Here is a 13,793-nt window from a genome sequence, read left to right as displayed (position 1 = left end):
TTGTGTGCAGTTCTGGAATCCAGATTATTGGAGGGATGTGTTAGCACTGGAAAGGGTGCAGAGGAGATTTACCAGAATGTTGCCTGGGCTGGAGAGACTGAAGGGGGGTGGGGGGATACGATTGAGGTGTACAAAATTATGAGAGTCATGGATAGAGTCAACAGGAATAAATTTTTCCCCTTGATGGGACCAATGACCAGGGAGCATAGATATAAGTTACTGGAAAATGGGATTCGAATATTTATCTTTCACCAGCATAGATGCAATGGGCCGAAGGGCCTTTCTCGGTTCTGTAGACCTCTGTGACTCTAATCAATGGAACATTATAAGTGGTCACTGGGCATCACAGATTTAATGAGACACATTCCTTTTCCCTCATTGCGTTTCTGCATGCTTTTGCCAGTCACTCTTGTAGCCACTACTTGCGCTGGCAAAGCTCCAGTTCCACAGAGGCAAGGACCCCATTGTCTACCTCCTCAGAAGGAGCGGGGAGAGCAAGATGGAGATTGAAGAATAAGAGAAGGTGCAAAGGATAAAATGTCCTCATAACTAAGAGGGAAACATGGGAACACGTAGATATCATTCAACCCCTTGATCTGGATCTGCCATTCTGTGTTTTTTTAATTCATTTATGGGACGTGGGCGTCGCTGGCTGGCCCTAACTGCCCTTCAGAAGGTGGTGGTGAGCTGCCTTCTTGAACCGCTGCAGTCCGTGTGGTGTAGGTACACCCACAGTGCTATGAGGAAGGGAGTTTCAGGATTTTGACCCAGCGACAATGAAGGAACGGCTGATATATTTCCAAGTTGGGATGGTGAGTGGCTCGGAGGGGAACCTCCAGGTGGTGGTGTTCCCATGTATCTGCTGCCCTTGTCCTTCTAGATGGTAGGGGTCATGGGTTTGGAAGGTGTTGCCTTGGTGAGTTGCTGCAGAGCGTCTTGTGGATGGTACACATGACTGCAACTGGTGCTGGAGGGAGTGGATGGGGTGCCAATCAAGCGGGGCTGCTTTGCCCTGGATGGTGTCGAGCTTCATGAGTGTTGTTGGAGCTGCACCCATCCAGGCAAGTGGAGAGTTGATCTGTATCTTAAGTCAGATAACCTGCCTTGACTCCACGACCTTGAAGTGAATGTACTATTGCCAAGTTTGTTGATGACATAAAATAGGAGGGAAGGCAAGCGGTGAGAAAGACACAAAGGGCGGAATTCCCCCATTGCTCCAGCCACGGGAATCATAGCGGGCGGGACACGGACCAAAGATTCGTTGACCTAGGGCGGGATTTTCTGGCCTTGGGGTGAGCGTAGCCGGAAAATCCCTCCCAAGGAGTCTACAGAGGGATATGGACAGATTAGGTGCATGGGCAAAGAATTGGCCGATGGAATATAATGCAGAAAAATGTGAAGTGATTCAGGAAGAATAAAGGAATTGAATTATATTCAAATGGAGAAAGACTGCAGAAAGTGCAGCACTGAGGGATCTGGGAGCCCTTGTGCATGAATCTCATAAAGCTAGCATGCAAGTTCAGCAGGTAATTGGGAAGGCAAGTGGAACGTTGGCCTTTATTTCAAAGGGGATGGAGTATAAAAATAGGGAAGTCTTGCTAAAACTATACATGGCTCTACTTGGACCTTGAGTTTTGGTCCCCATTTCTAAGGAAAGATAAGGAAAGAGGCAGTCCTGAGAAGGTTCACTAGGTCAATCCCGGGTATGGATTTTCTGATGAGCAGAGGTTGAGTAGGTTGGGCCTGTACTCATTGGAGTTTAGAAGAATGAGAGGCGACCTTACTGAGACATATCAGATTCTCAGGTGGCTTGACAGGGTTGAGAGGTTGTTTCCCTTTGTGGGAGAGTCAAAGACCAGAGGAAATAATCTCAGAGTGAGGGGGTCACCCATTGAAGATAGAGATGAGGAGGAATTTCTTCTCTCAGGGGGTGGTGAATGTGTGGAATTCTTTACCGCAGAGGGCTGCAGAGGCTGGGTCATTGGTTCAAGGTTGAGATAGAGAGATTTTTAATCATTAAGGGAAATCGAGGGTTACGGGGATAAGGCAGGAAAGTGGAGTTGAGGATTATCACATCAGATCAGTGATGGTCTCTTTGAATGGTGGAGCTGACTCGATGGGCCGAATGGCCTACTTCTGCTCCTGCATTTTCAGGTCTGAATAATTAATATCCTTCAGCCATTTAACATTCCCTTGCCTCACAGGGAAGTAACTGGAACCATGTTTTGAGACAATAATGTGGAAAAACTGACTGGTTATGAGGGTTCCTGACGACTGGATCTGGTAGTCAGTCGATTCGGCCAGAAAATGTTTGTTCAGAGTTGACTTCACCAAATCCGTGGTCAGGTTTTCCCGCTGCTTTTCCGTTACTCGAAAATCCATCCAGAAATATGACAACAGACTGCCTTCACTGTGGGAACAGAAGTTCATTTACAGGAGGTTAGATATTATAGCAACATTAAACAGTAAATATCCGGATGTATCACAGCTTGGTATGGGCTCCTGCTCTGTCCCAGCCCACAAGAAACTGCAAAGGGTTGTGAATGTAGCCCAATCCATCACGCAAACCAGCCTCCCGTCCACTGACTCTGTCTACACTTCCCGCTGCCTCGGGAAAAGCAGCCAGCACAATCAAGGACCCCCACGCAGCCCGGACATTCTCTCTTCCACCTTCTTCCGTCGGGAAAAAGATCTACAAGTCTGAGATTACACACAAACCAACTCAAGAACAGCTTCTTCCCTGCTGCCATCAGACTTTTGAAAGGACCTACCTTTACCTCACCAGGTTAAAGTCCAACAGTGAGTAGTTCACTCACCTGATGAAGGAGCAGTGCTCCGAAAGTTCGTGATTCCAAATAAGCCTATTAGACTTTAATCTGGTGCTGTGAGATTTCTTACTGAGCCTCACCCCAGTCCAACACCGGCATCTCCACATCATAATATTCAGCTGATCTTTCTCTACACCCTAACTATGACTGTAACACTATATTCCACACCCTCTCCTTTCCTTCTCCCCTATGTACTCTATGAACGGTATGTTTTGTCTGTATAGAGAGCAAGAAACAATACTTTTCATTGTATCCCAATACATGTGACAATAATAAATCAAATCCAATCAAATATCTAATCCTGTGGACTCACTGCTCTGGGTGTTACCCACCCGCCCCACCCCTCTTTGCTCGGTGGCACAGTGGTTAGCGCTGCTGCCTCACAGTGCCAGGGACCCAGGTTTGATTCCTGGCTTGGGTCACTGTCTGTGTGGAGTTTGCAAGTTCTCCCCGTATCTGCGTGGGTTTCCTCCGGGTGCTCTGGTTTCCTCCCACAGTCCGAAAGATGCGCGGGTTAGGGTGCATTGGCTGTGCTAAATTCTCCCTCAGCGTACCCGAACAAGCGCCGGAGTGTGGCGACTAGGGGATTTTCACAGTAACTTCATTGCAGTGTTAATGTCAGCCTACTTGTGACACTAATAAATAAACTTTAAACTTTAAATTTAGTGTCTTGTCTGTTTATTTGGTTGGAGGATAAAAAGAAACGTTAGAAACTAATTGTTTTCTTACCCAAAGGTGAAGACCTCCGATTTATTGTAATACGAATTGATGTCTGAAGATTTGAAAGCTTCTTTGACCTAAAGGAGAAATAGTTCCACAAACTTAGCCAATCACTTTTCTTGTTGCAGGACTGACCAACCAATCAGCAGTCACAGGCCGGAAGAAATGCCACTCTCGACGAGGTGACGTGTGACTGGTAGATATCTATTTTGGGCGGACACGTTGGCACAGTGGGTTAGCACTGCTGCCTCACAGCGCCAGGGACCCGGGTTCAATTCCCAGCTTGGGTCACTGTCTGTGTGGAGTCTGCATGTTCTCCCCGTATCTAGGTGGGTTTCCTCCGGATGCTCTGGTTTCCTCCAAGGATTAGGTGGATTGGCCATGCTAAATTGCCCTTTGGTGTCCAAAGATGTGTGGGTTAGGTGGATTGGCCGTGCTAAATTGCCCTTTAGTGTCCAAAGATGTGCAGGTTAGGTGGATTGGCCATGCTAAATTGCCCCTCAGTGTCCAAAGATGTGCAGGTTAGGTGGATTGTCCGTGCTAAATTGCCCTTTCGTGTCCAAAGATGTGCGGGTTAGGTCGATTGGCCATGCTAAATTGCCCCTTAGTGTCTGGGGGATTAGCAGGGTAAATATGTGGGGTTATGGGAATAGGGCCTGGGTGGGATTGTTGTCGGTGCAGGCTTGATGGGCCGAATGGCCTCCTTCTATGATTCTAGATGGACAGCCTGGAGTTTAAAGTTGAGACCAGTGGTAAATAGTGGGGGTAATATTCGTGCATTGTGGCCACAGGAAAAGACCAAGTAAAGGTCAGGTAGAAAATAAGAAGGAAAAGAAACACGTCAAAGAGGTTCAAAAGTAGCTCAGGATTTCTGCTGTAAAGCAGGCCCTCAGGGACCAGGCTCCATTTTGTTTGGACAGGAGGAGTGTTATTGTCTTAAGTCCTCGGAGGCAGAAGTCCCTTCACCAAAACCCCTTTATTTACAAGTCTGACAACTGCATACAGAGTACTTTCAGTTCGCAGTCTGCACTCGGAGTGCCAGAGGAACTGACGCGCCTGGTTAAATACAAAGCAAGAGGCTCCCTGATTGGCCCATCAATTTGGCCCTTAATCAGGGAGTTCATATTCTAACAGGCCCATCTCAATTGATGATTCAAGTCGTTACAGCGACACTGCCCTAAGATCCCAGGATGTGTTCTATTCGTTCATGGGATGTGGGTGTCCCTGGCTGGGCCAGCATTGATTGCCCGTCCCTGGAGTCACATGTAGGCCAGACCGGGTAAGGACGGCAGATTTCCTTCCTTAAAGGGACACTGGTGAACCAGATGGGTTTTTCCGACAATCGACAATGGCTTCATGGTCATCAGTAGTTTCTTAATTCCAGGTTTGTTTTTAATTGAATTCAAATTCCACCGTCTGCCGTGGCGGGATTCGAACCCGGGCCCCCAGAACATTAGCTGAGTTTCTGCATTAATAGTCTAGCGATAATACCACAAAGCTATCGGTTCCCCTGCAGTCTCTGGGGATGGAATTTTCAGGGAATCGTAGCGGGCGGGACGCGGAAAGGCCCGTTGACCTCAGGTGGGATTTTCCGGTCTTGGGGCGAGCGCGGCTGGAAAAGCCTGTCCTGGGAGTCAGTTTAGCTCAGTTGGCTGGACGGTTAGTTTGTGATACAGAGCGAGGTGTGGGTTCAATTCCCGTAGTGGCTGAGGTTATTGATGAAGGCCCAGGTGGATTTTTACAACAATCGGTAACGGTCACCATGAGACTTTTAATTCCAGATTAAAAAAAAAATTGAATTCAAATTTCACCATCTGCCGTGGCGGGATTTGAACCCGGGTCCCCAGAGCATTACCCTGGGTGCCTGGATTACAAGTCCAGCGACAATACTACAAGGTCACCATCTCCCCTAAGTTACCCAGACGATGTGTCTTATTTTAATATGGTTAACTCCCGGGAGATCAACAAGGCTAAACTCAGATCAACGTCAGGGGTGGAATTCCCCTGCCACGCTCGCCCTGAGACCGGAGAATCCCGCCCGAGGTCAACGGACCTTTACATGGTCTGCCCCCCCCCCGCCCACTACGACTCCCGTGGCGGGGGGGACGGGAGAATCCCCCCCTCCTGAGATGTATCAGATCCACAGCCATTTTCCTAAGAAGTACTCTTTGCATGTTCTGCCAATCATATCAGCCCGGATTTTACCGGCATGGCTGCCCCGAAATCGGAGCAGGCGAGGCTCCCAGAACGGCATTCCCCATTTGTCTTGGGCGCGATCTTCCGAGCCGTGCCGGTAAAATCAAGGCCATCGTCGATCCGCCAATTTAATTCAGCTGACTTTGGCAGGACAGCAAAGTGACATTTCCCCTTTATAAGAATCATAGAATCCCCACAGTGCAGAAGGAGGCCATTCGGCCCATCGAGTCTGCACCGACCGCAATCCCACCCAGACCCTATTCCCGTAACCCCACTTATTTACCCCACTAATCCCCTGACACTAAAGGGCAATTTAGCATGGCCAATCAACATAACCCGCACATCTTTGGAATGTGGGGGGAAACCGGAGCACCCGGAGGAAACCCACGCAGACACGAGGAGAATGTGCAAACTCCACACAGACAGTGACCCGAGGCTGGAATCGAACCCGGGTCCCTGACGCTGTGAGGCAGCAGTGCTAACCCACTGTGCCACCGTGCTGAGTTTTGTTCAGCAGTTATAAAACAATCAAAGGAAGACTTTTTTTTTTGGAATCTCACCTTTGCGCCGATTTCCTTCATCTCGGATTCAAACTCCTCAGAGGCTTTATCGCCGTAATCGCTGCTAAAGTCTTTGTTCAGTAAGTGCAAACTGCCCACAAAACTCATCGGCAATTTCGGATCGTCGATTTTCGGCTTTTCGACTGAGGGGAACATTAAAGGGAAAGCTTTTCAGAGAATCATGGAATCCCAACAGTGCAGAACGAGGCTATTCGGCACATTGAGTCTGTACTCACTCTCCGTCAGAACATCTTACCCAAGTCCTCTCAGAGTGACAAAGCAGGCTCGGGGAGCTGAGTGGCCCATCCATCCTCCTAATTCCTATCTCCGTAAGAGAAATCCAGAGCAACGCTTCAACTTCCAACTCACCCATGTGACAAAATGTTGACTCACCTGTCTTTCCCACATTTCATAGAATCACAGAATCCCTACAGTGCAGAAGGAGGCCATTCAGCCCATCGAGTCTGCACCGACCACCATCCCACCCAGGCCCATTTCCCGTAACCCCACACATTTACCCTGCTAATCCCCCTGACACTCAGGTCAATTTAGCATGGCCAATCAACCTAACCCGCACATCTCTAGAGAAACCTGACTGCGTGTTTTTGGCGGCACCGTGGCACGGTGGTTAGCACCGCTGCCTCACAGCTCCAGGGACCCGGGTTCGATTCCCAGCTTGGGTCACTGTCTGTGTGGAGTTTGCAGATTCTCCCCGCGTCTGCGTGGGTTTCCTCCGGGTGCTCCGGTTTCCTCCCACACGCCAAAGATGTGCAGGTTAGGTTGATTGGCCGTGCTAAATTGCCCCTTAGTGTCCTGGGATGTGTATGCTAGAGGGATTAGCAGGATAAATATGTGCGGCTGCGGGTATTGGGCCTGGGTGGGTTTGTTGTTGGTGTTGAGTCAATGGACCGAATGGCCTCCTTCTGCACTGTAGGGTTTCGATGATTTCTACTTTCATAACCCCAGAATGGCCACGACTTTTGAACACGACTACAGGGGCAGTTTGTAGGAATCTTTGATCCACGGTTACCAACTTGGATTAAGGCATCCCTGGAGACTTTAGTACCTGGGCCTCTGTTTCCAATAGCCCCCTACCCAGGCAAAGAATCCCTTCTCTCATATTTTGATAAGCAAAGATGGTCAAAGGAAATTAAAAGGGAACATGCACAATTTAAAAAAATATATAAACATGAGGAAGAAGGGTTTTACGCAGACGGTGGTGGTGGTGTCTGGAATTCACTGTCCGAGTTGGTGGTGGAGGCAGAGATCCTAAACTCTTTTAAAAAGTACCTGGATCTGCACCTTAAGTGCTCTAAGCTACAGGGCTATGGGCCGGGTGCAGGAAGGTGGGATTAGAAAGCGCATTGGGTGTCCTTGGGCTGGCATGGACAAAATAAAGTTTAAGGTTTATTTAATTATTAGTCACAAGTAGGCTTACATTAACACTGCAACGAAGTTACTGTGAAAATCCCCTAGTCGCCACACTCCGGCGCCTGTTCGGGTTACACCGAGGGAGAATTTAGCACCTAACCAGCACGTCTTTCAGACTGTGGGAGGAAACCGGAGCACCCGGAGGAAACCCACGCAGACACGGGGAGAACATGCAGACTCTGCAAAGAGAGTGACCTAAGCCGGGAATCGAACCCGGGGTCCCTGGCGCTGTGAGGCAGCAGTGCTAACCACTGTGCCTCAAGATGGGCTGAATGGCCACCTTCTGCGTTGTAACTTTTCTGTGGTTCTATAGTTCGCTATGATTTTTTTTCTCTCTTGTTGCCTGCTAGCAGTGATCTGGAGGATATACTTTCACACATGGAAACTCGGCAAGGCCTGCACGGTGGCACAGTGGTTAGCACCGCTGCCTCACAGCGCCAGGGACCCGGGTTCGATTCCCGGCTCGGGTCACTGTGTGGAGTTTGCATGTTCTCCCCGTGTCTGCGTGGGTTTCCTCCGGGTGCTCCGGTTTCCTCCTACAGACCGAAAGTTGTGCTGTTTAGCAGCATTGACCCGAACAGGCGCCAGAGTGTGGCGACTATGGGAATTTCACAGTAACTTCATTGCAGTGTTAATGTAAGCCTTACTTCTGACTAGTAAATAAACAAACTCCAGGGTCAACGCAGGAGAGTTGGCAACCCCATGTCTCACTTGGGGCCGCCCCCCCGGCCTTCTGTCTGATGGACAACAAATGAGCAGCTGTGGTGGCATCACAACAAGCTGCTTTGTTATTTGCCAGCTCAGAAGGTTGCAACGTCTACCTTTGGTTGTTGGTTACCACGGCGATGCAAGTCCGAATGGGCCCTTCTCAGTTGCCTCAGGTGAGAGCGAATTGCTCTCTGTGACTCACACCTGCGGCCTACACCCCAGAGGGATAAATGCGGCTGTTTATTCTACTCAAATGGCCTCATAAACAAAAGGAAAGCATCAAAAACAAATAACACGCCCGTCAGCATCTCCGGCCTTCGGGGCAAGTTCATGTGAAAATATTTATCGACTGAAGTATAACTTGCGTAGTGACTCATCGTAGGGGAACCATGCCACGATCTGCAGGTTTGCCATCTTTGGCCATTTTTGTGGGCAGGAGAGTGCCATCTCCTGCCTCTGGGTGCCCACCACTCTTACCTCTCTCTCGCCCTGGGCAGCAGCAGGTCCATTACCTGCCTGCACCAGAGGGGTTGATTCCGGAGTTGAGAGGGCTGGCTTATGAGGAGAGACTGAGTAGACTGGGGCGATACTCACTGGAATTCAGAAGAATGAGGGGAGATCTTATGGAAACATATTAGATGGGCGGCACGGTAGCCCAGTGGTTGGGCGGCACGGTAGCACAGTGGTTAGCACTGCTGCTTCACAGCTCCAGGGACCTGGGTTCGATACCCGGCTTGGGTCACTGTCTGTGTGGAGTTTGCGCATTCTCCTCGTGTCTGCGTGGGTTTCCTCCGGGTGCTCCGGTTTCCTCCCACAGTCCAAAGATGTGCGGGTTAGGTTGATTGGCCATGCTAAAATTGCCCCTTAGTGTCCTGAGATGTGTAGGTTAGAGGGATTAGTGGGTAAATATGTAGGGATATGGGGGTAGGGGCTGGGTGGGATTGTTGTCGGTGCAGACTTGATGGGCCGAATGGCCTCTTTCTGTGCTGTAGGGTTTCTATGATTCTATGATTATGAAGGGAATAGATAAAGTAAAGTTTATTCATTAGTCACAAGTAAGGCTTACATTAACATTGTAATGAAGTTTACTGTGAAATTCCCCGAGTCGCCACACTCCAGCGCCTGTTCGGGTCAATGCACCAAACCAGCCGTCTTTTCAGAATGTGGGAGGAAACCGGAGCACCCGGAGGAAACCCACGCAGACATGGGGAGAACGTGCAGACTCCACACAGACAGTGACCCAAGCCGGGAATCGAACCTGAGTCCCTGGTGCTGTGAGGCAGCAGCGCCAACCACTGTGCCACCGTGCCGCCCACATAAGATAAAAGCAGGGAGGTTGTTTCCACTAGAAGGTGAAGCTAGAACGAGGGGGCATGGCCTCAAAATGAGGGGAAGCAGATTAAGGACTGAGTTGAGGAGGAGCTTCTTCACCCAAAGGGCTGTGAATCTGTGGAATTCCCTGCCCAGTGAAGCAGTTGAGGCTACCTCATTGTGAACAGTAAAGGAATTAAGGGTTATGGTGAGCGGGTGGGTAAGTGGAGCTGAGTCCACAAAAAGATCAGCCATGATCTTATTGAATGGTGGAGCAGGCTCGAGGGGCCAGATGGCCTACTCCTGCTCCTAGTTCTTACGTTCTTATGATCGCCTTACCCCGCACAGCTGCCTCCTCTGTCTCCCTCTCCTTCCCTCCTCGCCGGAGGAAGAGCCACCTCCAGAGTGTCCCACGCATATTCTAATATGTTCTCATAGCTGGCACTGTCAATTTAAATCCTAATGTCATCCACCCAGGTGTCTTCATATTCCTTAGGCCCCTAGCTGGAAAAATCTATCAATCTCATATCTAAAACGGTGAAATGAGCTTGCAGCTACTGCTTTTCTACACTTTTAATATCCTCTCTGTGAAAAAGAGTTTCCGAGCTTCTCTCCTCAATGACCTGGATGGGATTTTAAGGTTATATCACAGAGTGTGTACATTCTCCAGTGTGCGTACACATGCGTATATGTTCTCCTGTGTGGGTAAGCTCCCAGTGTATATACTTCCAGTGTGTGTATGTGTACTCTCAGTGTGAGTATGTCCCAGTGTGTGTACTCCCAGTGTGAGAATGTCCCAGTGTGTGTACTCCCAGTGTGAGAATGTCCCAGTGTGTGTACTCCCAGTGTGAGAATGTCCCAGTGTGTGTACTCCCAGTGTGAGTATGTCCCAGTGCGTGTACTCCCAGTGTGGGGTATGCTCCCTAGTGTGTGCCATTACCTCTGGGGCGGGAGAGGGATGGAGTTGAGGGAGGGAACACGAATGGATCAAATTGTGCAAAAATTGTGAATATTTCACGTTGGTTACCATCTGCCATTGAAGCAGTAGAGGCATACTCACACTGAGTATACTCACACTGGGTATACTCACACTGGGTATACTCACACTGGGAGTACTCACACTGGGTATACTCACACTGAGTATACTCACACTGGGAGTACTCACACTGGGTATACTCACACTGGGAGTACTCACACTGGGACATACTCACACTGGGAATACACAGACTGGGACATACACTGGGAGTACACACACTGGGACTACACACATTGGTATACTCACACTGGGAGCACACACACTGGGACACACTCACAATCAGAGTACACACACTGGGACATACTCACATTGGGAGTACACACACTGGGTATGCTCACACTGGGAGTACACACACTGGGTATACTCACACTGGGAGTACACACACTGGGACATACTCACACTAGGAGTACACACATTGGGACATACACTGGGAGTACACACATTGGGACATATTCACATTGGGAGTACACACACTGAGACATACTCACACTGGTAGTACACACACTGGGACATACTCACACTGGGAGTACACACACTGGGACACACTCACAATCAGAGTACACACATTGGGGCATACTCACACTGGGAGTACACACACTGGGTATACTCACACTGGGAGTATACACACTGGGACAGACTCACAATGGGAGTACACACACTGGGTATGCTCACACTGGGCGTACACGCACTGGAACATACTCAAACTAGGAGTACACACACTGGGACATACACTGGGAGTACACACAGTGGGACATACTCACACTGGGAGTACACACACTGGGTATACTCACACTGGGAGTACACACACTGGGGACATACTCACACTGGGAGTACACACACTGGGACATACTCACACTGGGAGTACGCACACTGGGACATATTCACACTGGGAGTACACATACTGTGGGACATAGTCACACTGGGAGTACAAACACTGGGACATACTCACACTGGGAGTACACATACTGGGACATACTCACACTGGGAGTACACACACTGAGACATACTCACACTGGGTATATTCACACTGGGAGTACACACACTGGGTATACACACCCTGGGAGTAAACACACTGGGACATACTCACACTGGAACATACTCACTCTGGGTGTACACACACTGGGTATATTCACACTGGGAGTACACACACTGGGACACACTCACACTGGGAGTACACATTCTGTGGGACATACACACACTGGGAGTACACACACTGGGTATACTCACACTGGGAGTACATACACTGGGAGTACACACACTGGGACATACACTGGCAGTAGGGAGTTGACCTCATGCTGGTATTGACGTTGTTGATTGGCAATGGGACTGTGCACAGACACAGACAGGCAGACACTTACTCAGGAAATACCAGAGAGCAACCCCAACGATGGCGAGAAGAATAGCGGCCAGTACAATGGAAACAATAGTCATTGTCTTCTTCCTATTCGTTGGAGGTTTAAAGGGCAGAACCACCTGGAGAAAGAAAGAGAACCAATATCAGCGATACAACCTTTAACAAGTTTTTAAAATTCATTCATTCATGGGACATGGGCGTTGCTGCCTGACCAGCATTTATTACCCATCCCTAGATGCCCGAAGGGCAGTTGGGAGTCAACCACATTGCTGTGGCTCTGGAGTCACATGTAGGCCAGACCGGGTAAGGACGGCAGATTTCCTTCCCTAAAGGGACATAAGTGAACCAGATGGGTTTTTAATGACAATCGACAATGGTTTCATGGTCACCAGTAGATTCTTAATTCCAGATTTTTTTATTGAATTCAAATTTCACCATCTGCTGGGATTCGAACCCAGGCCCCCAGACGTTAGCTGAGTTTTTGGATTAATAGTCTCGTGATAATACCACTAGGCCATCGCCTCCACACTGTTTCTCTGATTTCACCGTAGAGTTAGTTGCCAAGCATCCAGGAAGTCTCCAGTACCTGATGTTTAAACTCTAGGACACGCCTGTGAGGAGCATGCAGGAGAAAGTTCCAGAAAGGAACATCAAGGTGACATTCTGTTTCTACATTTTTCATCACCCTCATTTTGGAGACAGGGGAAAAGAGTCAAGAAACATCCAATTCCCTAACAGCACCGTGAGTGTACCTACACCACATGGACTGTGGCGGTTCAAGAAGGCGACTCACCACCACCTTCTCACGGGGCAATTAGGGATGGGCAATAAATGCTGGCCTAGCCAGCGACGCCCACATCCCATGGATGGTTAAATGATTAAAAATTTGAGTGGCACGGCGGCACAGTGGTTAGCACTGCTGCCTCACAGCACCAGGGACCCGGGTTCAATTCCCAGCTTGGGTGACTGTGTGGAATCTGCGCGTTCTCCCCATGACTGCGTGGGCTTCCTCCGGGTGCTCCGGTTTCCTCCCACAGTGCAAAGATGTGTGGGTTAGGTGGATTGGACATGCTAAATTAACACAGTGTCAGGGGGATTAGCAGGGTAAATATGTGGGGTTACGGGAATAGGGCCTGGGTGGGATTGTGGTCGGTGCAGACTCGATGGGCCGAATGGCCCTCTTCTGGACTGTAGGAATTCTATGATTCTAAGAAGTTAGGTTAGGTTGATTGGCTGTGCTAAATCACCCCTTAGTGTCAGAGGAGCTAGCTAGGGTAAATGCAGGGGTTATGGGGATAGGGCCTGGGTGGGATTGTGGTCGGTGCAGGCTCGATGGGCCGAATGGCCTCCTTCTGCACTGTAGAGATTCTATGATTCTATTGTATGATTCTATAATGAAGAGGGTGTTTGATCTTCAAGCACCTTGGAATGTTTGACCATGTGAAGGGCGCCACGTCAATGCAAGCTTTTGTTGCTCTTTCCCATTGGACTGGGAGCTCATGTCCCCGGAACAGCAGCCTGGGCCTCTGGATTACTGGTGTCACTGGGAATGCAGTGCGGATGGACCTGTCGGGTACCCTGTGGTGGGAGAGGTGAGTTGGGAAGCAAAGTGCCATGTTGCGGCACCTCCAGGAACACACCCAGCCAGA

General features: G+C 49.4%; 1 protein-coding gene across 1 annotated transcript in view; it reads right to left on the bottom strand.

Moving 5' to 3' along the window:
- The window catches only part of tmprss6 (transmembrane serine protease 6), a 70,547-nt gene that overhangs the window by 39,786 nt on the left and 16,968 nt on the right, over positions 1-13,793 (bottom strand). Inside the window, exons 2-5 of the mRNA XM_078237440.1 lie at positions 12,149-12,263; positions 6,305-6,447; positions 3,558-3,625; positions 2,253-2,410 (exon numbers count right to left, since the gene is read on the bottom strand). Coding sequence (XP_078093566.1) covers positions 2,253-2,410; positions 3,558-3,625; positions 6,305-6,447; positions 12,149-12,263 — 484 coding nt within the window. The remainder of the gene's footprint in view (positions 1-2,252; positions 2,411-3,557; positions 3,626-6,304; positions 6,448-12,148; positions 12,264-13,793) is intronic.

The sequence above is a fragment of the Mustelus asterias genome, chromosome 21 (genome assembly GCF_964213995.1).
Source record: "Mustelus asterias chromosome 21, sMusAst1.hap1.1, whole genome shotgun sequence".
Taxonomy (NCBI): domain Eukaryota; kingdom Metazoa; phylum Chordata; class Chondrichthyes; order Carcharhiniformes; family Triakidae; genus Mustelus; species Mustelus asterias.
Note: the sequence above shows the minus strand (reverse complement) of the source record. Positions and strands in the feature narration are given on the sequence as shown.